The sequence below is a fragment of the Mustela nivalis genome (genome assembly GCF_964662115.1).
Source record: "Mustela nivalis genome assembly, chromosome: 1".
Classification (NCBI taxonomy): Eukaryota; Metazoa; Chordata; class Mammalia; order Carnivora; family Mustelidae; genus Mustela; species Mustela nivalis.
In genome coordinates this window covers 28,285,754-28,310,611 of record NC_139020.1, presented here as the reverse complement: position 1 = coordinate 28,310,611, position 24,858 = coordinate 28,285,754, and the positions used below count along the sequence as shown (strand labels likewise).

At 37.4% G+C, this 24,858-nt stretch overlaps 1 protein-coding gene across 10 annotated transcripts in view; it reads left to right on the top strand.

Moving 5' to 3' along the window:
* Nucleotides 1-23,556, top strand: part of LOC309843729 (ATP-binding cassette sub-family C member 2-like) — a 90,445-nt gene extending 66,889 nt beyond the window's left edge. For 5 of the 10 annotated variants that reach the window (XM_082689418.1, XM_082689422.1, XM_082689416.1 and 2 more), the window contains 10 exons: nt 4,957-5,111; nt 7,347-7,502; nt 10,582-10,781; nt 11,947-12,073; nt 13,586-13,687; nt 16,284-16,427; nt 19,116-19,274; nt 20,772-20,938; nt 21,900-22,094; nt 22,443-23,556. In XM_082689418.1, coding sequence (XP_082545544.1) covers nt 4,957-5,111; nt 7,347-7,502; nt 10,582-10,781; nt 11,947-12,073; nt 13,586-13,687; nt 16,284-16,427; nt 19,116-19,274; nt 20,772-20,938; nt 21,900-22,094; nt 22,443-22,569 — 1,532 coding nt within the window. In that variant the 3' untranslated portion in view covers nt 22,570-23,556. Of the gene's footprint in view, nt 1-4,956; nt 5,112-7,346; nt 7,503-10,581; nt 10,782-11,946; nt 12,074-13,585; nt 13,688-16,283; nt 16,428-17,993; nt 18,126-19,115; nt 19,275-20,771; nt 20,939-21,899; nt 22,095-22,442 lie in introns of those variants that run through there. The other 5 variants (XM_082689423.1, XM_082689421.1, XM_082689419.1 and 2 more) reach the window with 4 other exon arrangements.
* The last annotated feature ends 1,302 nt before the right edge of the window (nt 23,557-24,858 follow it).

The window sequence follows — 24,858 nt, the reverse complement described above, 5'->3', positions numbered from 1 at the left end:
GTACCACACTGGATTCCCACCAACAGTGAAAGGGGATTCCTTTTCTCCACATCCTTCCCAACACCTGTTGTTTCTAGTATTGTTGATTTTAACCATTCTGACAGGTGTGAGGTGATACTCTTTTAAAGATTTTTTAAAAAATTTATTTATTTGACAGAGATCACAAGTAGGCAGAGAGGCAGGTGGGAGGGGTGGGAAGCAGGCCCCCTGCTGAGCAGAGAGCCCGATGCGGGGCTCCATCCCAGGACCCTGGGATCATGACCTGAGCAGAAGGCAGCGGCTTAAACCACTGGGCCACCCAGGCGCCCCATGAGATGATATCTTAATTGTAGTTTTGAGTTTTATTTCCCTGATGATGAGTGATGAGTATCTTTTCATATGTCTCTTGGCCATCTGTCTTCTTTGAAAAAAAATATCTATTTGTGTCTTCTTCCCATTTTTAAATTGGGTTATTTGTTTTTTGGGTGTTGAGTTTTATAAGTTCTTCATATGTTTTGGATATTAACCCTTTATTAGATATGTCACTTGCAAATATCGTGTCCCATTCCATAGGTTGCCTTTTCATTTTGTTGATTGTTTCCTTCACTGTGAGGAGGCTTTTGATTTTGAAGAAAGCCCAATAGTTTGTTTTTGCTTTTGTTTCCCTTGCCTCAGGAGACATATATAGCAAGAAGTTGCTATGGTTGATGTCAAAAAGGTTACTGCCTGTGTTCTCCTCTAGGATTTTTATGGCTTCAGGTCTTAAGTTTAGGTCTTTATTGAGAATTTATTTTTGTGTACAGTATAAGAAAGTGGTCTGGTTTCATTCTTCTTCATGTTGCTGTCCCTTTTCCCCAACACCATTTGTTGAAGAGATTCTCTTATTTGGATTAACTATCAGAAGGGAAAAAAATTAGCTATCAGTAGATATAGGAAATATTTTGTAATGAGGCAACAGATTATGCAGTCTAACCAAAGGATTTTTTTTCTGATTGGCTTTTCATGTAGAGTGGTCTTCAATTATTAAAATATGAATCTTCTCAGGGTGCCTGGGTGGCAATCAGTTAAGCATCCAACTCTTGATCTCAGCTCAGGTTTTGATCATGAGTTCAAGCCCCGTGTTGGTAAAAATAAATAAAAAATAAATAAGCAAATAGATTAATTAAAGAAAAAGAACCCTCCCTAATTTTTCTTTCATTTTAAAATTTTTTTTGCATTAAAATTTAACATTTTCTGAAGACTTATTTATTAGATCCTATTATAAGTTTTCTGTAAGTGGGTAAGCCTAAGAAATAAAAATTGTGTAATTTCTGTTTTTTTTCAGTAGACCACAGCTCCATCTTACAGAATCTTGTCCAGTGAAAAGCAGGCTATATTCATTTACATTGTCATAGGTCACAAAATAAAAAGGACAGGAGCGCTTTAAAGAATAAGCAACATTGTTTGTCACCTGTTAATACCACAGACCTACTGTGAATAATATAGAAAGCAATATTCTAAAAGAAACTAGAATTCACAGTCCAATGTTAGAGTTATATTTTGTAACAGTAGTAAAACTCTGACCTCACTTTCTAAACAAGAAATAGTTCTGCACATTTTTTCCAAAGCCCCAGCTATTCCCCTTAGAATCTTTAGGACACTCTAAACATCCCCAATCTATTATGTTTTTATGCTTCATTGTTAGGAAATTCCTTTCTCCAATTCAATGTAAACAATATAGGCACCTTATTTTCAAAGTACAGTGTTTAATGAGTACACAGTTGCTTCTAGTTTAAGATGAGTGACTGGATCATCTACTTTACTTACCTCACAAAATTCCAATGAGATGAGAGTGAATAAAAGGAAAGACTTGAGAAGATTTCTGAGTGATAAATTTCTACATAAACAATCAAACTGATAGTCAATCAAGGGTAGAAGAACCTGCAGCCAGAAATGTATAGGGGAGAAGCTGTAACACAAGAGGGAGATGTTAATTTGAGAGAAACACTAAATTCATGGTCACAGGTAAAGAGTGGGATTAAGTTGCATGGAAAGAACTAAAATAATTCACTAGACCATTGTTCTTCTGGCCCATCGGTCCTTCCCACAATCATCACCACCATCATGTGAACACCAACTGGCATTGCAGCAATTCAATGAAAACTAGAAAGCTGATATCTAAAGAGGAAATTAGGATTCCTAGTGTGTGTGGCATACATAGAAGAAATCCTCCTTAAATGGCTTTTGGAAAAGCTCCAGCCTCCATGTCCGGATCCCAATAGTCCAACTTTCTGAGTCACATCTGCCCACTCCAGTGGAATTTGAAGCAATCCCTTCCATTTAGAGGGAAACAATGTTGGGGGAAATTAAAGTGTTCAATAGCAGAAGGAAGCCATACCAGGTACCTCTGTTAATTAACCATATGTTTATCTCATATGTTGACACTGACAATGATGGATGGTCTTGCATTTTAATCAAACCAACAGTATAAATAAGAGGTAACAAATAAAGCAATGGAGCTCAGAAGTAAAATAATCTTATTTGAAAGAGAAACTTAAAATGTCAAATTGGTGTCTTCAGAGATTCAAAATACTATATTCACAAAGCAAGTGCAAAAATGTGATGAAATAAGTTCAATCTTAGACCAAAAATTCTTGAAACATTTAAAGGATGTAAAAGGATTGTACAAGTGTAAGAAGATAAACTAGAAGAAATTATCCCAGATGTATAACATCAAAAAGAGATGAAAAGTGATAAATAAGAAAATTAGAGGAATAATCCAGGAAGTTCAACACTCACATAAGTCAGAAAATGCAAGTGAAAATAATCAAACTCATAATATTTAACATTTCCCATAACTGAAGAATGCACGTGTCTGATCTTGCAACCATTCCAGTTTCGGGAAAGAAAGAGGGATCCCAGAGAGTAGTGTATGTTGCTAAGAGAAGGGGGCTACATAGGATGAAGGAAATAATAGAATATCTGATGAGTTTGAATATATTCAGAAGAGATTCGCTGACTATTGAAGTGTTTGGGAATAAATTAGTGCTTGTTGCATAGGAAACTAAGAATACGGAAAAGAGTGGTGAACTTCATGCATAATGTATGCTTGGTGGCAATATAAATATTGAATGTTTATTTGAGGAAAGAGGGTGACAACCTGTTATTGAAAAGGGAAAAAGGGAGTTTGGGGAGCATGAAGTAGGAAAAAAAAGGAAATATTTAAAGCTAAGAAATCATTTAACAGCAGCATGTGATATTTAAAATATAATACAGTTAGCTGAAATAATTTAAGATGGTCGGGGTCAACTGTCATTGTTTTGTTTTACACATACTTAACAAAGGAATGAGAACCATACTGGCAATCCATTTTTATTAGCAATTTTCTGTATTAGAAACAATGGAGCAATTGTGTATCCCCTATGATTCAGAGCAAACTAGCTTAAGTAACATGGAAACTTACTGACTTCCCAAACTAAAAAGTCCAGGCATGGGTCTATATAGGCACTCTGTCCCTGTGCTCAGATGAAGTGTTCACTACTTTTTATTTATCAGCTCTGCATCGCCTTAATTATCCGGCTTCACATGGTGTTGGAAAATGTTCTCTCTCAAAGAACTTCCTTCCATAGAAATCCAGAAGTTACTCTTCTTGAAACAATTTGAATCACATATCCATCTTTTTTTTTTTTTAAGTTGTAAACAGGAGGAAAAAAATCACATTTTTATTTAAAGATGAAAAAAACTACAGAAATGTCATAACTACCAATATTTTCCTTTGTTTTTTTTAAATTATTTTATTTTATTTTTCTAAACATATAATATATTTTTATCCCCAGGGGTACAGGTCTGTGAATCGCCAGTTTTACACACTTCACAGCACTCACCATAGCACATACCCTCCCCAATGTCCATAACCCCACCCCCTTCGCCCAAACCCCCTCCCCCCAGCAACCCTCAGTTTGTTTTGTGAGATTAAGAGTCACTTATGGTTGGTCTCCCTCCCAATCCAATCTTGTTTCATTTATTCTTCTCCTACCCCCTTAACACATACCCATCTTTGACCAATCACTGTAACAAAGCATGTCTTCTTCCAGCCCTACAAGTTCTCCAATTTGACAACTTGTTCTCCTTTCATTTCATCTCACACATGGATAGCTCTTTTATGAACTTATCTTTTTCCCATCATAGCTTGTCAAATGCACGTAACAATAGTTACATTGTTATAGAATCACTAGATGCTGATGACTATTTCCAACCTCTTCCAATACAGCTATATGTTTATTATTTATATGTCTGCCTTTTCAAGTTGTTGCAAGAACAGCCCTTCCACCAACCAAATCTCAGTAGTTTAACAGACCAAAATAAATAAATAAGTAAATAAATTAATTAATAATAAAAGGTTTATCCTTATTCTTGGGACCCAAGTTGAAGAAGTAATCCATCCACCATTATAAATATTGGCAGGCATTATACAAAGTTAGTAAACTTGAGCAGTTCTAATATTAGCAATTAATTGCTGTAACCGGTTATTATGTGTTATTTTTCCTTCAGCTTGCTCAGAACTCTTTACAAGGTCCCATAAATCACAAGGAGGCTAGAAAGAACAATTCTGTCGTGGACCTAGAAGCTAAGAGAGCTATAATTATTTGGCTAGCAGCACCAGTGAATACCATATTGTCCCATAGGACATCACAAAATTTACTAGGTTGCTAGTATTCTGTGAACCTGGTTGTCCTGTTATGTTTTGTGCATTTCTCTAGAATCTGTGCCTGTGGATAAGGAGAGACTTTCTTTGGTGAGATGGCAACCCATCGGAGTGTATATTTATTATCAATGCGCTTTGTATATCTGTACTTGGTTTGGTCCACAATTATACATTATTAAGTTTGCTCTTAGAGTTTTCCATTTAAAAGATACTATGATAAGCAACTTTTTGAGAGTTAAGGTACAAAATTCCTTTAAGAGGTTAACCTACCCTTGGCAACATTTTGTGTTTAGGTTTCTTTGTCTGCTCTGGAGCCTATATACTCACCAGAGGGTCCCTGGCTGCCTCTCGAACTTTGCATACTCAACTACTAGATAATGTGCTGCACCTCCCGCTCAGGTTTTTCGAAATCAATCCCATAGGCCAGATCATCAACCGCTTCACCAAGGTCAGTAAAGCCACACCTTATTGAACAGCATACCTAAAAACAATGACCCGTATTTAGGACCTTGTAATAGTATTTATAATATATATATATATATATATATATATATATATATATATATTATATATATATATATATTTATATATATATCATCCTGAAAATATGGGTTATGTGTAGTATAGATTTCCTTGTTATTTCTAATTCTTGGAACATTTATTACTGATGTACAGCAGTACCACATCTCATACAATAATCAAAATAACTCCTGAAAATCGCTGAAAGGATCCAAAAAGCATATGTGCTCTGGTGCCTACAACTCCAGTTCTTACATATATTTAGCTTGAGAATCACTGGTTTGGGGTGAGAAAGTAAAGAAAATAGAAGTCTATATGATGATAACAGGATTTCAAGCATTCTGCTTTTAAGAAAACTGTCAACTCACTTATGGTGAATGGGGGTGGTGGTGGGGCTTCCCAGAGTGTCTCTGCTTACCTACAGGGTTTTCCTCCTCGTTTTCTATCAAACACTTAAAATTACACTGTCCAAAAGAAATAGAATGCAAGCCACATAAGTAATTTTTAAATTTTCTGATGGTTGCAATAAATAAGTAAAAAGAGACAGCTGGAAATAATTAATTATAATAATATATTTTAACAGAGAATGTCCGAAACATTTCAAACTTGCTTAAAGTTGTTTAAAATTATTAACTAAATATTTCACATTCTTAATTTCTACACAGTCTTCAAAAACTGATTTGTAGGGGTGCCTAGGTGGCTCAGTGGGTTAAGCCGCTGCCTTCGGCTCAGGTCATGATCTCAGCGTCCTGGGATCAAGCCCCGAATCGGGCTCTCTGCTCCCCAGGGAGCTTGCTTCCCTTTCTCTCTGCCTGCCTCTCTGCCTACTTGTGATCTCTGTCTGTCAAATAAATAAATAAAATCTTTAAAAAAAAAAAACTGATTTGTATTATTTATGGCACATTCTCAGTTTGCAGTAGCCACATTTCAAGTGCTCACTCAGTAGACACATATCACTAGTGTTTCCTGAATAAGATAGTACAGACCCACAACCATAAAATATGCCAATATATTGTGTGTATATGTACAAGATTTTTGGTGTGTATATGGAAGGAAGTGAGAATAAAACATGAAAATCTAAATGAAAGTACCTAACATAATAAACGTGTGGTGGAAGAGTAAATCTTGCTTTGTCATACCAATGTACACACTCTTTTTGAAAATGTATGGAAAAACTTGATCTCTAGCATTTTTATCTCTCAGTGGACATTTGTCTGGTACCCTAATGAAAATATGTCACTTTTATACAGTAACATGTCAAATGCTTGGGTCTTAAACAAGTGAGAATATGGGAAGATGTGTTCTAAAGACAGGCAGGAAACTTCATATGGCTATGATGCTCTTACACTATTCGGAATATGAGATAAACAGAAATCCCAAAGCAAGACTGAGACTAATAAAATTCCATCTCCACTCTTTGTGTCCGTTTTGTCATGAACTGAGTAGTTGTCCATGCCTCTGTGTTGGGTATCTTCCTACTTCCTGGAATTTCTTAGGTCATACCTTATGCCATAGATTTGACAACATAGATTTGTTTAAGTTATTTGTGAATTGATGCATGGCCTTCCTGTGTTCTTTCGTTCATTGTCCACTTCCATCTTTCAGTTTCTAATTTTGCAGATGAGATTATTTTGTTTTTCTGCCTCTTGGAATGTTGACAGGATCCAGCTATCCAAAAGGCCACTGAACATGTTCTCAGTGGTTAAGAATGGCTCACTAGTATTTTACAGAGTAGTAAATAGTGGTTATGCCAGTGCTCCTGAACACCCAGTTACTGGGGTTTAGACTTCATTTTTTAAATGTTTTTTAAGCAGAGTCTGCCATTAGTCATATATACTAAGTGCTGCATAGTTTTCATTGGGAAATCCAAATTGCTTGACCATGGGCATCTTATTGCTAGAATAGTTAACATCTTGTTAACTATTACAGTTTGTTAACTATTACAACTGACCACAAGGGAATATTGGGGAGGAATATTGGGGAGGAATATACAAGGGTATATTGGGGAGGAAAAAGACCATGTAGTTAGACTTATTCAGTCATCAGATTATTACATCTGAGTAATTTTTAAAAAAATTTTTACATTGAGTGATATATTTGTTCTTTTCTTCATTTTAAATCATGAAAAGTTAAAAATAAAGTGACCTGATACCAATTTTTTCAGGACATGTTTATAATTGATATACGCTTCCATTACTACTTGCGGAACTGGGTGAACTGCACATTGGATGTTATTGGAACAGTTTTGGTCATTGGGGGAGCTTTACCACTCTTCATTCTTGGGGTTATTCCCTTGATGTTCCTCTATCTCACTATACAGGTAAGTACATGGATTTTTATGTGTATTAATAACATAAGTTCACAGATTTCAGGTTCAGACCCATTAGTTCATGTTCTCCAAAAAGCAGATTCCAAGAAAGAATTCCATATAGCAGAGAGTTCCTGGGGAATGCCTGTAGAAGATAAAGGAGAGGGAGCCGCAGAAGGCTGCATGAGCCCTCCGACAGGGATGCAGGTCTGATTCTTGCAAGGGAGAGAAGAGGATTGGGTAGGAAACATCTTGGATTACAGGACAGTTTGATGAAAGATTTATTGCATGAATGGGAAGTCTACAATCAGTACCACACAGTGGAGTGTCCCACGTGTCCCTGAAGTGGGCCTGCTTTATGCACCCACAAGGGTGCTTTATGGCACCCCTGCCATACTCAGTCATTGCCTGGAAGCCACCTGTGGGAAACATGGCCTCCAAACTCATAGAGTAGTGGATCCAGAGGGACAGCAGCCGGGCTGTCAGTCAGCTGTGGCTCCTGCTGCAGCAGAATGGAATTGTGCATTTTTATGGCCACCACAGAATCTATCTTGTATTTACATTTTAGCAGAAAGTAAGTTTTTCTGTAAATCCAAAAGAGAAACCAGTAACTGCCTTCTTGTCCCATTATCCCCAATATCAGCAAAGGACTCCTAGAGGAACTAAATAGATCTCTCGTGATACATATCTTTATATTCCAATTAAAATGCGGTCAACCACATTCCAAGGTTATATCACCTTTTACATTGTAAAAGGAAATTTCTTAACACATATTTAATTTAAAAACAAAAGTATTTTGAGGCTCTTTACAGAAAAGGATGTGGTTCTTGTAGTTCGACGCTTTCCCCAAACTCAAGTTTTTAAAATTCATCTTGGAGTTTAATCTTCCCAAAACAGAATGTTAATCATGTTCTCATTTCTACACCTGTGCTATTATTATTCCTCCTACTTCCTATGTTTTCCCTATTCTCTCCACCTGACTGGATCTGACTTACCCTTCATGGCCTAGGTCATATTTCTTTTCTGTGTGAACTCTTCTCTACCAAAATAGTGCAAAGAGCTCAGACTCATCCAGGTATTATGGATTTATTATACCGCTGGTATTACAGGCTATTTTTTTTTAGACCACAAATTGTCTCGCATATGAGATTGTAAGTCCTCCAGGGAAGACACTATGTCTTAGAGCTAAAAGAAAAAAATCTAGAATATGAGGGATAGTATTGATAATCAATTATATCTGCTTAAAAAAAAAATCCAAACCCTCGTATCACAAATGAAAATGTATGTGATGGTTTTGTGGTTGGTAAATTAGGATAGGATGACCAGGAGTGGAAATGAGTCTAGAAACCATATCTTGTTAGGGACACAGTATAGAGTGAGCCCTGGATATGAATTCAGGAGACTCAAATTCTAGTTCCTTTCCTGACTCCTATGCTTGGCACACCACTTGTGTTTCCAGGCTTCCTTGCTTCCCCCTATAAAATAGGAGGTTTGCTTTATATCAGTGCTACTCAAAGGATGGTCCCTGGATCTGTGGGCCATACCCCAGACCTATTGAATCAGAATCTCTAATTGTACCTCTTTAGTTTTTTAAAAGATTTTATTTATTTGACGGAGAGGGAGAGCACAAGTAGGCAGAGAGGCAGGCAAAGAGAGAGGGGAAGCAGGCTCCCTGCTGAGCAGAGAGCCTAATGTAGGGCTTGATCCCAGGACCCTGAGATCATGACCTGGGGCAAAGGCAGAGGCTTAATCCACTGAGCCACCCAGGCACCCCTGTACCCCCCCTTTTTTTTTAAAGTCACATTTTACAATGTCTGTGTGTATATATGTGTGTGTGTGTGTATTGTTGTTGTTGTTAATCACATTTTTATAAAACTGGGAGGAAATAAAGAATCTATTAGGGTGAGGCCCAGAGTCAGAGTCAAAATTTCTTTATGACAGTCTCTTAAGTCCCCTTGCAGTCCCAGAATGCCACAGTCTTCTGTGTTCTCCAGGGCACTTGCACTGAGTAGATCTCATAGGCTGCAGCTTGACAGGTAGTTTCAAATAGGTTTTTGCTCAGCTTGCTCAAGATTTTTACCAAAATGAGGACATTTTAATCAGGGATTTTATGTAAAACTCCAGATCTAAAGATTTCCTTGAAAAAAATTGCAGGATGTGGCAACTCTTGATTTGCGTTTCTATTTGTAGCAGTTACCTGGGGCTGGTGAATGATGGTCCGGTTAACCTAGGGCATTCTCCCTCCAGCTCTCCAGTCTCCAATCATCTCGACCAGTCTCAACCGAGTTAGAGGAGAAGTAGCCAGTAATACTTGCGTGGCTGCACTGGTAGTTTTTCATCAACAGTAACAACAAAATTTTCTCATGATGATATCTAGGTACAAAAATACTATTGTTGGTACACTTGGTTGACTTCCTTTGTTTAATGGGTTAACACCCTAGTCACATTGCCAACCTGTGACACAGAGCTTCTTCTGTAGTAGGTTCTCAGTAATGGTTGCTTGAAAGGATTATCAAAGTGGAGATTCGCCCAATGCTGTTCTAGCCATGCTGTCCAGAATTGGGGCTTTCTACTGTTAGGGTGTAGTTGTTTCTTAAAGCTCCGATAACAAATTTGGTAGCTTCAAACAACAGGAATTTTATTCTATCACAGTTCTGGGAGCTAACAATCCAAAATCAAGGTATAGGCAGGGTTGGTTCTTTTCTGGATCCTTTGAGGGAACGTTGATTTCACGCTTCTCTCCTAACTGCAGCTGTCCGCAGTCCTTTGCATTTTCCTTGGCTGATGTGTACATTCCTCCAATATCATCTTCATATGGCTTTCTCCCTGTGTTTTTGCCTTCTCTTTTTCTGTCTCCTACAAGGAAAGCCAGCCCTGGATTTAGGACCCACCCTAAGTCTAGGATGATCTCATCTTGAGATCCTTAATGACAGCTGCAAAGATTCCACTTCCACATAAGGCCACATTCACAGGTGCTGGAGTTAAAACTTGAACTTCACTTTTTGGGTCACTCAGGTGTCTTGCCAGTGGCAAACCATTGAAGCAATTTCTGCTACATCTTTCCAACTGCCTGTTTCTGTCTTCGGGTTAGAGATACTACGTGGCGAGTTCTCGACAAATTCGACGGTTGGCAGGAGCTTCTCGCTCTCCCATCATTTCACACTTTAGTGAGACCTTATCAGGGGTGTCCACTATCCGGGCATTTGGACATGAACAGAGGTTCATCCAGCAAAACAAAGAGGTAGTGAATGAGAACTTGGTCTGCTTCTACAATAACGTAATTTCAAATAGGTAAGTCGTATCAGTATAAGTAGTTCAAGACCAGTCTCTTTTTAGATGTCTTGTGCACTTTTGAACAGAAAGAGAGTTTTGGCATTTCATCAGATTATTTTAAAAAAGAAGAAAGCCTTACATATTTCTAATATTTAATACACATTTAAGTGAAGGTGCATCTATTTATACTCAAATGAAAAGTATATACTACTTTACATAAAAATAAGGTCCCAAGCTATTTTTTTTTTTTGTATTTTACTTATTTATTTATTTGACAGAGAGAGAAATCACAAGTAGGCGGAGAGGCAGGCAGAGAGAGGGAAGCCGACTCCCTGCCGAACAGAGAGCCCAGTGCAGGCCTCGATCCCAAGATATTGAGATCATGACCTGAGCTGAAGGCAGAGGCCCAACACACCTAGCCATTCAGGCGCCTTTTTGTTTGCTTGTTTGTTTGTTTTTAAGATTTATTTATTTGAGAGAGAGAGAGATAAAGACAGCAAGCAAGGAGAGGGGCAGAAGGTAAAAATCTTCAAGCAGATTCCCCACTGAGCATGGAGCCCAATGCAGAGGCTCGATCCCATGCCCCCATGAGATCATGACCTGGGCTGAAACCAAGAGTTGGAGGCTTAACTGACTGAGCTACCCTGGCACCTCAGGTCCCAAGTTTTTGAAGGTTATATAGGATACTATTGGAATTACTAATAATATGACTCTGTGTTATATTTTGTATTTGTAGAATATATTTTATTTGCATATAATAATTTATATTTTAAATTTATCATTTCACATAAAGGAGAAAAAAGAAATATTAAATGGTACCTAGGCACATTTTTAACTTTTAGAGACTAATTTTATCATGTAAAAAAGGGCAAGTAATCCAAAAGATGATTAATTTTCTGAGAGGATTTTAAAATATGATGCAGCATAACTGGTATTTTTCTTTTGAGTTTTAATTCTGTTTAAGTCTTAAAGCAAAGTTCTGCAAAAGTAAAGTGTGCTTTTATGCAGAGGAACCCTTTAGTCTTTTGTCACTGCAATGATCCTATTGTGATTGAGATGTAAGTAAGTGAGGAAAAAAGGAAGCAGCTATTGATGTTTACATTTTCATGTCCCAGGAGAGATTTCATACCAAGTGTACCAAAACCTTTGCATCTCAGCTGAGGAATATTTTCCATTATCACAGGTGGCTGTCTGTCAGACTGGAATTCCTTGGCAACTTAATGGTATTCTTTGCAGCCCTGCTCGCTGTGCTGGCTGGCAAGTCTATAGATTCAGCAATAGTTGGTTTGTCCATATCCTATGCCCTAAATGTAAGTAATAATGACTTTGTGGTATATGATATGTTTATAATCCAGTTAATTAAACTCTCTTCTCCTTTGCCTGTCTGAATTATAGATCGTATTAGCTAAGTAATGAGAGGCCCTGGAGGCTCATTTCTTCCTCTGTAGCAGGAAGCTAGCTCAGCAATTCCAAGTTAGCTCACAAAAAGAACAGGCTGAGTGCTAGAAGTCTCGGAAATGCCTGGCGTGGCATCGTTACCTAGAAGTTTCCTGTTCTCGTAGCCTTATAGATTTATGTGACCGTTGTAGGCCTCTCTGCGCTGTGGCCCGTGCTTCCAGTTTGCCCAGCCTAACCAAGGAGATAATACAGACTCTGGGGAGAACATATGCTCTGCTTCTTCTGTGTTTTAAGTTTTTCCCTGATAGCCCCTGTTTTGTATTACACTGAAAAGTACTAGTTATTTCAGTGTGTTCATGCCCTCTTTCTAAATAGAATATCCCCTAAACTACTAAATAGACTTATACATTATTTAAACGATAAGTCTAGATGATTTCAGTACTTACCCTTCATCACTTATCCAAAACCTTTAAGGCAAGTTGCATTTCAGAATTCGGAACTTGGGCTTATAGAAAGGAAATATGATATACATACCATAGTCAAGGTCTAGGGCAGAGCCCCACAATCAGACTACTTGTTCTGCAGTGAAATATGTGGGTATTTTACCCTAAGTGTGTTAAATAAAGACTTCAAAGAGCCCCATATTAGTTTTCAAGTCAGGTTGGCCATCAAATTATTTGGCACCAAATTTGAGAAAACACTGAATTGGCAGAGCTTTTTGACTTTTAGAGTTAGGGTGGATTACAGCCTATATTTGTGGATATGGTAAGAAGAAAGTAGAGTTAAAAAAAGAAAGAAAGAAAGGAAAAGGGGAGACAAGAGTGGTCAAAACTTAGGAGAATCCTCCTTCCGATGAAAGATAGTGAGGAATGCCAAAGGTAATACTGTGCACAACTTTTTTCTCACAGGGTATACATTTCTTTGTTTCTTTTTTTAATATTTTATTTATTTATTTGAGAGAGTAAGAGTGAAAGAGAGAAAGCATAAGAGGGGGGAAAATCGGAGAGAGAAGCAGACTCCATGCTGAGCAGGTAGCCCCATGAGGGACTCGATTCTGGGACTCCAGGATCGTGACCTGAGCCTAAAGCAGATGCTTAACCAACTGAGCCACTGAGGCACTCCGGGGTGTACATTCTTGAAACAGATTCATCAATATTCATCATTCCTTACACCCAAGTAGGGACTCCTTCAACATATGTTGAACTATTTCTTCTGCCAAAAAACCATTATTTATGATATGAATGATTTTAATATATTTAAACACTTGTGTGTTTATGTGTAAATATGCTTACTTCTAAAGTTGTTGAATAATCAGAAGAGATAAAATATATGAAAATGATGGAAAGTGAAACTTTATAAAGTATTACTCATATTATGTAAAAGACTAAAGAACCATTCATGAAGCTTGGGTTTTTTTCCTCCAGATTACTCAATCTCTGAATTTTTGGGTGAGGAAAGCTTGTGAAATTGAAACCAATGCAGTTTCCATTGAAAGAGTTTGTGAATATGAAAATATGGATAAAGAGGTAAGCAGTCCCAAATAACCAATAAGTAGATGCAGGATTAAGACATTTTAATGCACCTTAAATTGACATTTAAAAAAAATAAGTTTTAAACACAACCCGCTTTTCCAAATTCATGTTGTAATACTCAGCATTTCAATGAAATTAAAACCCAGTCTACTGTTAAATACACCATTATTTTATATATCACTAAAATAGAAAAAATACCAGTTAACTGAATTGCAGTAGTATACAAATTATAAGATATGTTATATTGCAGAGATTAAATATGAGTGCCTGTTCTTAGAAGGTGCAGTGATTTGTCTTCCACCAAAGTAGAGTAAAATATGCAACCTACGATTATAACTTTGTGAGGATTTTACATTGTGGAAAGTGTCTTAGTGTAGTCATCTCATAATGGAAGTCTGTGCAATTGTTAAATTAACTACATTTTTATTGTTTATTCTTTGTGTTCCATTTACTCATCATTAACATCTCTGTAGATGGAAAGAAGGTGGAGAATACATCAGTCTTTGTTCCTTTTAATTAATTATAATTAGAAAGGAGAAGGTTTACACTGTTGACAGAGTATAATATTTGAGTTACCTGCGTATGTTACTCATCTCCATTCCTTCTGCCTCCCAGTTCCATGAATTAACAAGGCAGATGTTAAAGTTGACTTGAATTTCTGTATCTTCTTCAAACCACCTATAGAGGTATCTAAATCATGAAATGTTCCTCTTTTGCTCATGACTCTCAGGAAGAGGTGTCCCTCCTTCAAAGAGAAAACCAGAGTTTCCTCTTGTATTTTTGGTAATATCCGTTTATGTCTTCTGTCAGATGTTGCTCCATTAACCACTTCCTTTCATTTCTGCATCTCAGCACCCTGACCCCCTTGCCTCTCTCAACCTATAAACATGCTAAAATATTATCTGCATCTTCCAACTCTTCCCTAAATTTTGAAGCCCTCCCCACCTAGATTCTTCCCCAGGTCTTACCTTCCTTTTTGACACAAATTTCATGGAAGATTAACCTACCTTCACCACCTCCAATTATCAACATTCAGTTTGCTCAATCTATTGCCATGTGATGACCGCTGTATAACTTTATTGTTTTATATACCTTCTAATTTTTTGTATATATACCTTTTTAGATAAACTTCTTATTTATGTATGTATAAATTTATAATATATATTCGTTCCATATTAAAAACCACCTACACCCACACATTTAAAAAAGTCGTCTTTATGTAATTTGATGCAGGTGTGACAAGTATTGTTATAAAAGCTTTAATGTGGAAGAAGTCGGTTGTTCACATAATTCTATTTATCTTTCTGGAACCCCATTTCTCTGCACCGTTTTACAGAAGAATTCTCTGGAATTGCCTATACGTCTCTCATTCTATTTTGGACTCTGGCCAAACGGGCTTTAAACCCCACCACTCCACTGAACCTGCCTTTGTCAAGATCACCAGTGGTCTCCTGTCTGTCATCACTTGACCTAATCCATCTTTTGACGCCAGGGACCATCCCGGCCCTCACGCTTCCTCTCGCTGCCCAAACACCACACGCTCTGCCTCCAGCTGTTCCTGCAGTGTCTCAGGCAGGCCCCTGTCTCAGGACTTCAGCATGTATAGTTAGTTGTCTGCCTGGAAAGCACTTCAGCCCGTATCCACAGGGCTTGTTCCCATATCCTGCCCAACCAAGACTTCTCATTCATCCTACTTAAAATTACCACCATCTTCTGAAGCTTTATCACTATCTAACATTCTACATATGCTGTATTGTTCTTTCTGTCTTTCTCTGGCATCCTGTATGCTCTGTAAGGGCAAGAAATTGTATCTGTTTTGCTCACGGATGAATCCCATCAGCTAAAGTCCTGACTAGCATAGGAAATAGTATTTGGGCAATGAGTGAATGACAAACAGTCCTCTTCTCAGCTAAAATTTCCAATAGGTAACCTTCAGCGACTTTGTACTTAGAAAATTCTTCCTTTTTTTTTTTTTAAAAGAGATTTTATTTATTTATTTGACAGAGAGAGAAAGGGAACATAAGCAGAGGGGGTGGGAGAAGGAGAAGCAGACACCCCACTGAGCAGGGAGCCCAGTGCAGGGCTCCATCCCAGGACCCTGGGATCATGACCTGAGTCGAAAGCAGCTGCTTCACTGACTGAGCCACCCAGGTGCCCCTAGAAGATTCTTCTTAATAACTGTATAGGAGATGGGAAGCCTTGTTACCTTCAAAAACTTTTTTTAAATTTTTTTTATTTTAAAGATTTTATTTATTTATTTGAGAGAGAATCAGAGAGAGTGAAAGAGGGGGAAGGGTCAGTGGGAGAAGCAGATTCCCCCCTGAGGAGGGAGCCTGACATGGGACTCCAGGATCATGACCTGAGCCGAAGGCAGACGCCCAACCAATTGAGTGACCCAGGTGTCCTCAAAAACTTATTTCTAAGCTTTTCTTCTAACTACATGAGAAGTTTTGCATTGGTAATATTTAAAACTATTTTCAGATCATAATATCCCCAGATGTTTTCTATCACTTTTATTTATATGCAGGATAATTATTTTTTGGAGGGAAACGTATTTTTTGTGATTATTATAATATTTCTTTGTTTTAAGGCACCCTGGATAATGTCTAAAAGGCCTCCATCACAATGGCCCGAGAAAGGGATAGTGGAATTTATTAATTACCAGGCTCGATACCGTGATGATCTTGGTTTAGCATTACGAGATATCACTTTCCAGACTCATGGTGAAGAGAAGGTACCGTATATATTTTATAAGTTTCACTTTCCCTTTCGTTTGAATTCATTCATTGTTAAGGTCTAACTATGATAGGGTATTGAATATAATATGGTCTTTTTTCAAATTTCATATAAAAGTAATAAACTCATGTCATTGGTATATACAGAGCAAGTTTTTCCTCTTTAAAAACAAAAGGTGTTTTAAAATTGTGCATACTGTATTATGAAACATAATTTTAGCATACTTTATTTTTTTTTTTAAGATTTTATTTGACAGACAAGTAAGCAGAGCAGCAGGCATAGAGAGAGGAAGAAGCAGGCTCCCTGAGGAGCAGAGAGCCCGATGTGGGGCTTGATCCCAGGACCCTGAGATCATGACCTGAGCCGAAGGCAGAGGCTTTTAACCCACTGAGCCACCAGGTGCCCCATAATTTTAGCATATTTTTTTCAGCTTTATTGAGTTATAATTAACAAGTAAATCTTGTATATATTTAAAGTATACAACGTGATGGTGGGATATATATACATATATAGAGAGAGTAATGATTATCACAATCAATTAACACATCCATCACCTCACATAGTTACAAGGTTTTTGTTTTTGTTGTTTTGATATTTTTGGACGTGGTAGGAACATCTCAGATCTATCTCAGCAAATTTCAAGTGTACAATACAGAACTATTAACTGTAGTCACCTCACTTTAGATCCCCAGAACACATTCTTCTTATTCATCTGAGAATTCATGCACTTTGACCCATATCTTCCCATTTTCCCCACCCTCAGTCCCTGGTAACCACTGTTGACCCTGTGGTACTATGGGTTTGACTTTTTTAGATTCCAAATATAAGGAAGATCGTACAGTATTTATCTTTCTCCCTCTGGCTTATTCCACTTAGCATAATGTCCACCAGGTTCATCTGTGTTGCACAAATGGCAGGATTTCCATCCTTTTTATGTCTAATTTATTCCAGTGCATATGTATGTGTGCATATATATGCATGTTTTCATTATTGTTCTATGGACGGACACTTTGGTGTCTGGCTATTGTGAATATGAACACGGGAGGGCAGATTTCTAATTTTGTTTCCTTTGGATATATACCCAGTAATATACTTTATTTTTACTTCCTTCTATTATGTAAAGAGCAATAAGAAGACAGTAAAATTAAGTTACCCAAAATCTAGCAAATCCATAGGAGAGAATATTTATGTAGTCCTTGACACCATGTTTTCCAGGATTATTAGTGAAAAGGGAAAATACTTGAGATGTAATTTGGTTAATAAAAACTATATACAAAACTGTTGATAGTATACCAGTTTTCTGTTTTAAAAAAGCAAACGGGTAGACTGCATTAGTAGTCTCTGTTTCCTAGTAGTTTCTGTTTCCTAGAAAACAGTTGTAAAACATAAATCGTGGTTCTCTTCAGGTGACAGGATTATAAATAATTTCTACTACTATAGTTTTTCCTGCATTTTTCAAAATGTTTTATGAAAATATATTATTTCCTTAGAAAGATTTTACAAGTGAAAAAAGTAAAAAACGAAGAAAAAAATTGACAGTAATGTCCCACTTTTTCTTTTTCAGAGAACTGACTTTTATAACCCCAAACATCTCTTTTTCTAACTGTCTAAACCATGTCCACTGCAGGAGCATCAAGTACAAAAAATGTCTTTGGAACAAAGGAAGTCATTGTAGAATTTTGATGATCCCAATTAATTCAACAGAACCTGATATTTCTAGTATGTGTGTCAGGTTTAAGATTTAAGATCTTTTATCAGGGCAAACCAACCTCCTTAATGTTTTCTTGGCTTACGTTCCCATTAAAACCAAGATACAAATCAACACCGAGAGGGATTGCTTTATTTATTTATTTTTTTAAGATTTTATTTATTTACTTGACGGAGTGAAGGCAGCACAAGCAGGCAGAGCAGCAGGCAGAGAAAGAGGGAGAGGCAGGCTCCCCGCTGAGCAGGGAGCCCAATATGGGACTCGATCCCAGGACCCTGGGATCATGACCTGAGCCAAAGGCAGACCTTTAACTAACTGAGACACCAGGCGTCCCTCTAGGGATTGCTTTAGTCCTTGTGGTGAAAGGACTATGTGCAATCACTTGATGTTTATGTCAAGTTGATTATCTTGTCTATGAATCCAGGATCCTCAGATGTTACCCATAGGTATCCTCAGTAGTTCTAATGCCAGAGTTGTTTTGATACACCAAGGAAATCGTCAAACATTCCTTTGGATTTTCTATCCTTCTGGCAAAGGGTTCCTGTCCCCTTTGTTGTTTGTTAGTTTGTTTTATCTGTGGAAGCGGGGGTAGAGAAGCCTCCTTTTGAAAGTCCCAAGAAAACTACCCCATTATCAGAGTCATCTTTGGCCGCACTCTGAATAGCTAGTCCCAGGATGGTTCAGGGGTTGTCTGCTCTTCCTGCGACTACTGGTGCACTCTAGTTAGGTGGTTATTAAATTACTCAAAAGTAAAGAAAACCTACATAATTACCCTGGGCTTTTCCAGTGAGTAATAAGTATTGGATAAAGACTGCACCTTAGAAATCACATTACATCTTCCATGTCAGGCAGTGTTACTCTGTTAGGCAAAATTAAATCCCACTGAGCCAACACCTAATGTATTTGTTGTCAGTGCAAAAAGGCCCCAGTCCTTTACCAAAAGCACAGTGCAAACTGTTTATGATCATTTCATTACAGATTGGAATCGTGGGACGGACTGGAGCAGGCAAATCAACGCTTTCAAATTGTCTGTTTAGAATTGTGGAAAGATCAGGAGGCAAAATTATTATCGATGGTATTGACATATCAACTATTGGACTTCATGACCTTCGGGGCAGACTTAATATTATTCCACAGGTATAGCCTATTTTGTCAGTAGATTTTCTTTAACTCCCTTTAGGTGATCTTCTTTTTCTTCTTCTTCTTCTTCTTCTTCTTCTACTGCTGCTGCTGCTGCTGCTGCTGCTTCTTTTTCTTTTTTAAAGTGTGTTCCTTCCAAGTGTCTAAATTCATTTTTAGAAGCCAGTGCATTTAAATGTGTTATGAAAAATCACTACATAACTAAATCCTATTAAGCATTCTTACTCTAAAACATTTTTCCTAAAAGCATTTGAAAAACTGGTATGTTGCTTTACAAGTTTCCTTCATTAAATGAAAATAATAAAATTTGAATGAAGAGATCAGACTGAAATGCATTGCTGTTTTTTGGAAGAAAAAAAATTACTGGGGTGCCTGGGTGGCTCAGTGGGTTTAAGCCTCTACCTTCGGCTCAGGTCATGATCCCAGGGTCCTGGGATCAAGTCCCACGTTGGGTTCTCTGCTCAGTGGGGACCCTGCTTCCCGCTCTCTCTCTGCCTGCCTCTCTGCCTACTTGTGATCTCTGTTTGTAAAATAAATAATTTTTTTTAAGGGCTTTTTTTTGAGGCTTTTGCCTAATTGGTAGAGTGTAAAATTTTGCCTCTTTGGTTTGAAGTTTAAAAACATTTAAAAAGATGAAAAGAACAATATTTTAGTTAGATCATTTTTTAAATGCTTTGATTTGTCTGTCTGCAGCATCAAAGGAACTTGATCATTAACAAATATGCAAATTGGCTCAAGAACATGCATCTGCATTCAAAGATGAGTTATTCAGTTGAGTTTGAGAGATTTAAGCTGAGTATTTATGGGATGTCTTTGTATTACCTTCTAATAAAAATCTTAAAATACAATCTCTTTTTCATATTGTTTAGACATATATACTCATATTCATGAATTTACTTCAAAAGCAAATTTGAAGGGAATTCAGGCAGAGAAAAACATTTAATGAAGAAAAGAGATATGAGTCATTCCTTTCTTATAAATAAATAAAGGGTAGTAAACTACAGTTTTACCAGGCATGTTGGTATATTGGAAAGAGCGTGACGTGCCCTGTTCCACTTCTGTTCAGCCACTCACCATCTGTGTGGCTTGCAACAAGAGCTCTTTGGACCCTCCAGCTCAGTCTCTGTGAAATGGGGATAATGACTTCCATTGTTTGGAGTTGCTGTGCTGATTGACAATATTACATCCATACTGCAGTTTGCATTTATTCTACATCTTTGACTAAATGGCAGCTATCATCATCATCATCATTATTGTGGCTTATGTTGATGTTGTTAATGAGAAGGAAAGATGATGAAATTTATAATGATTTAATCTCATTCACAGCTTATCCTGATTCTCTTCTCTTTTATTTTCAATATAAAATGAATTTTATAACTATTTAGGTGTGATCATTTTGTTTTTTCTTTACTTTCTGAATCTGATTTTTTTTTTTTTTAATGTGCTTTTGCCTCATGTGAAAGTAAGATTACTGGTGACGATTTTATTCTCTAGGATCCTGTTTTATTTTCTGGTACCCTTCAAATGAACCTGGATCCCCTAGACAAGTATTCTGATAGAGAGCTGTGGGAGGTGCTGGAACTGTGTCACTTAAAAGACTTTGTGCAGTCCCTTCCCAAGAAGCTGCTGCATGAGATTTCAGAGGGAGGTGAAAACCTCAGGTAAGCTGCTAAGAACAAAGCTTGGCCAACTTACACATTCCAAGGCTCCCTAGAAACTTTGAGTTAGCGTCAAAGCGAAGTCATGCCTGAGTCACCAGGGATCGCCTTTGGTCTGATGGGAGCACATAATTGCTCAAGGAATATAATGGTAAGCACTGGCTGGGAAACCACTGGTGAAGGAAAGAAAGGGGGAAAAAGGAACGATCTGGTATGAAAAGTTACTATTTAATTGACTCTTCTTTTGTAAAGACTCCTATTTGACTAGCTTTCTTCCTTAAAAAGGTTGTCAGGGGCTCCTTTTTCCTTCGTAGCTGCTTGATACCTGATGGTAGCTCCTTTGACATTCGAGTAATTTCGAGTAATATAATGCAGCTATTTATCAGAGACCTATGGAAAGTGAGCTCCAGCCCTGCACTGCACCACTCGGTCTCTCTGATGCTCGCCCTACCTCACTCTTTCTGCCACACAGACCTCCTTGCTGTTCCATGAATATACCAGGCCAGCTCTTGCCTGCCTCAGGGATTTTGCATCTGCTGCTGCCTTTGCCAAGAAAAAGTTTCCACTGGAAATCTGTGTGGCTCACTCTCCCCTTCCTAAGAGTCTGGAATTAAAAGGCAGTGCCTTCAGTCCAGTGAGGTTTCTCTGGCAGGCCCGTCTGCCATGTCTACCCCAGGCCCACACTCCATACCTCTCCTTCTTTGTGCTTGAATTCTTCTCACTGTGCATTTTACTCATGTGTCATGTTTATTTTGTTTCTGTGCTCCCACGAGAATGTAAACTCCACGTAGAGATTTTTGTCTCTTTCAACAAAACAAGTGTTTCTTGAATAAAAGAATGAATGAATGTGTGGCTGAGAAAGAGAGGGAGTAGTGATATCATTGGAATTCTAGAACAGAAAGGGTGTAACCATGAAGTCCACTGTTGAAATTATTTTACCTTTTTTTTTTTTTTTTTTTAACAGCGTTGGACAAAGGCAGCTTGTCTGTCTTGCTCGTGCTTTGCTTCGAAAAACAAAAATCCTCATTTTGGATGAGGCAACAGCCTCCATTGATTTTGAGACTGATACCTTGGTACAGACCACAATCAGGAAAGAGTTCTCCGACTGTACCGTCCTGACGATTGCTCATAGACTGCACTCTATCATTGATTCAGATAGGTACGCTTTACTTGTTTTTCAGAAATAAAACATATCTATCTATCTCTACAGAGTTAGCCACTGAATATACCAAACGTACTAATTGCCACTCATAAAGGATTGTATCCATGGTGAGAGATACAAAATTTTCCTTAAGAGTAGGAAACATATTTTTCAAACAATTGAAAGGATACATTCATGCCAAAAGAATATTTTGAAAACGGATATACTTCTTGAGTTCAGTGGTACCTGTATTTGATAGTGACATAACTCACACAGTAAACTACATTTTACATCAGCAAGAAAACAAAAAGGGGTAAACCAGGAAATTGACTAAAGGTTCCTAACTGGATTCTTTTCACATTGCAGGGTACTTGTTCTAGACTCTGGAAGGATTACAGAATTTGAAACACCGCAGAATTTGATATGCCAGAAAGGACTTTTCTTTGAAATGCTGACAGAAGCTGGAATAACTCAGGATTTGGTGACAAAATAATAAATACTTTTAGCTATAGATTGATTATACTGAATACAAAATAGATTAGTATGTTTAAAAATAGCAATGGGGGGAACTACACAAAGGCAGGCCCCCGGCTACATGTTGGCATAAATACCAAAGAGCATCGGCATTCCAGCTGTCCTGGGATGCACCCAACCTTCTCTCTTCTACTCGTGCCTCTGGAATGTCTGCTTTCTCCGCATTGCCCAAAGTGCTACATGCCACATATCCTTTAAGTCTCTGACTTCGTTCATGAGTCCCCTTCTCTGTGAAGTGTCCCTTGATTTCCTCCCTGCTCTCTGATCTGATCTAGCTGTCCCTCTCTGTCATCTCCCCAACCCCGTGTGCCTACTGGTGTCATGGCAGGGACCATGCTCTATTTTAATTATTTTAGTCTATCTTCCCATTAAAGCTACTTAAAGGCAAGTGCCCAAGGTCAGTCATCTTTATATGTTGGGTTCTAGCATAGTCATTTTCATCTAGCTGATACCCGAGCAATGTTTGAAGAATTAATGACTTGGCATTTTCGAGTAATATAATGCAGGTTATTTATAGACAGATGTGATATGTGTTGAGCTGCTGTATAAAATGATGGGGGAATCACAGAAAAAATATTAGGAGTTATTCAGTCACTTTTTAGAAATAGTAACTATATATTAACTGTATTTTATGGTGTACTTTATTTTAAAATAATATTTTATAATATTTCTTACTATTGATTTTGAGTAAAAACTACTTTCTATGCAACATTATTTTTTTAGCTGGATTAACCTCAGTGACTTCGGAATCAGATAGTATACATTCACAAGAAGATTGTTTTCTTGTAATACTAATCATGTTTTGAAGGACTTTTTAACTTAGTAGTTTTATTGTAATAGAAGCAATATTATTTCTTGAATTGTTCTTCAGATTTGAAGTATTCAAATTTTAATGGTATTTTCCTTCTAAGATGATTTTAATAAAATATTTTAACATGTTCTTGAAGACCTACCAACTATTTCTTTTATTTACCTTTTCTCCTTCTATGCAAAACCATGTACAACCTAGCGTCATTCTCTACAGGTATTTACGAAAAGTTGCCTAAAGTTATAAAACACTATATTATCTAAAACCTCCTCCCATGAGAATGTAAGCCACTAGAAGTGTTATCCTGTCTTTACAATCCCTGAAGTGCCCATCAGTATGTTCTGTACTCAGTCCTAACAATGAATAAATATCTGTTGAATTCCATTAAGAAAGAGATCTAGACTCCCAGCAAACGGTGCTGGGAAAATCAGACAGCTACCTACAAAAGAATGAAACTGGTCCACTTTCTTACACTAAGCACAAAAATAAACTCTAAATGGATTTTTAAAAATATCTAAAGGAGAGACCTGAAACCATAAAACTCCTGGAAGTAAACAGAGTCTTTTCTTGAACACTGGCCTATCAGTATTTTCTCTGGATATGTCTCCTCGGACAGGGAAACAAAAGCAAAAATGAACTATTGGGGCTGTACCAAAATAAAAAGCCTCTGCACAGTGATGGTTTCCTTCACTTCAGATAAAGCAAACTACTGAATGGGAGAAGATATCTGCAAATGATATATCTCATAAGAATTAATATCCAAAATATATAAAGAACTTTTACAACTCAACACTCAAGTCAAGTAATCCAATTAAAAAGGGGAAGAGGACCTGAATAGACATTTTCCCCAAAAGGACATAGATGTGACCAAAAGACGCATGAAAAGAGGCCCAACATACTCATCATCAGGGAAATGCAAATCAAAACTGCAGTACGATATCACCTCACATCTGTCAGAATGGTTAACATCAAAAAGACAGGAAATAATGAGTGTTGGCAAGCATGTGGAAAGAAAGGAACTTTATGCACTGTTGGTGGGAATGCAAATTGGTACAGCCACTGTGGAAAACAGAATGGAGTTTCCTTGAAAAATTAAAAATAGAATTACCATATCATTCCATAATTATGCTACTGGGTATTTACTCAAAAAACTGAAAAATGCTAATTTGAAAAGATATACGCACCCCAATGTTTATTGTAGCATATATTCTTCCAGTGTTTTTATTATCAATAGCCTAGATATAGAAGCAACCCAGTGTCCATTGATAGATGAATGGATAAAGAAAATCTCTATAATGGAATATCACCTTGCCATAAAAAATGAGACTCCGCCATGTGCAACAATATGGTTGGATGTAGAGGGTATAATGCTACGTGAAAGAAGTCAGAAAAGACTAAAACCATATGATTTCACTCATATGTAGAAGTGAAGAAATAAAG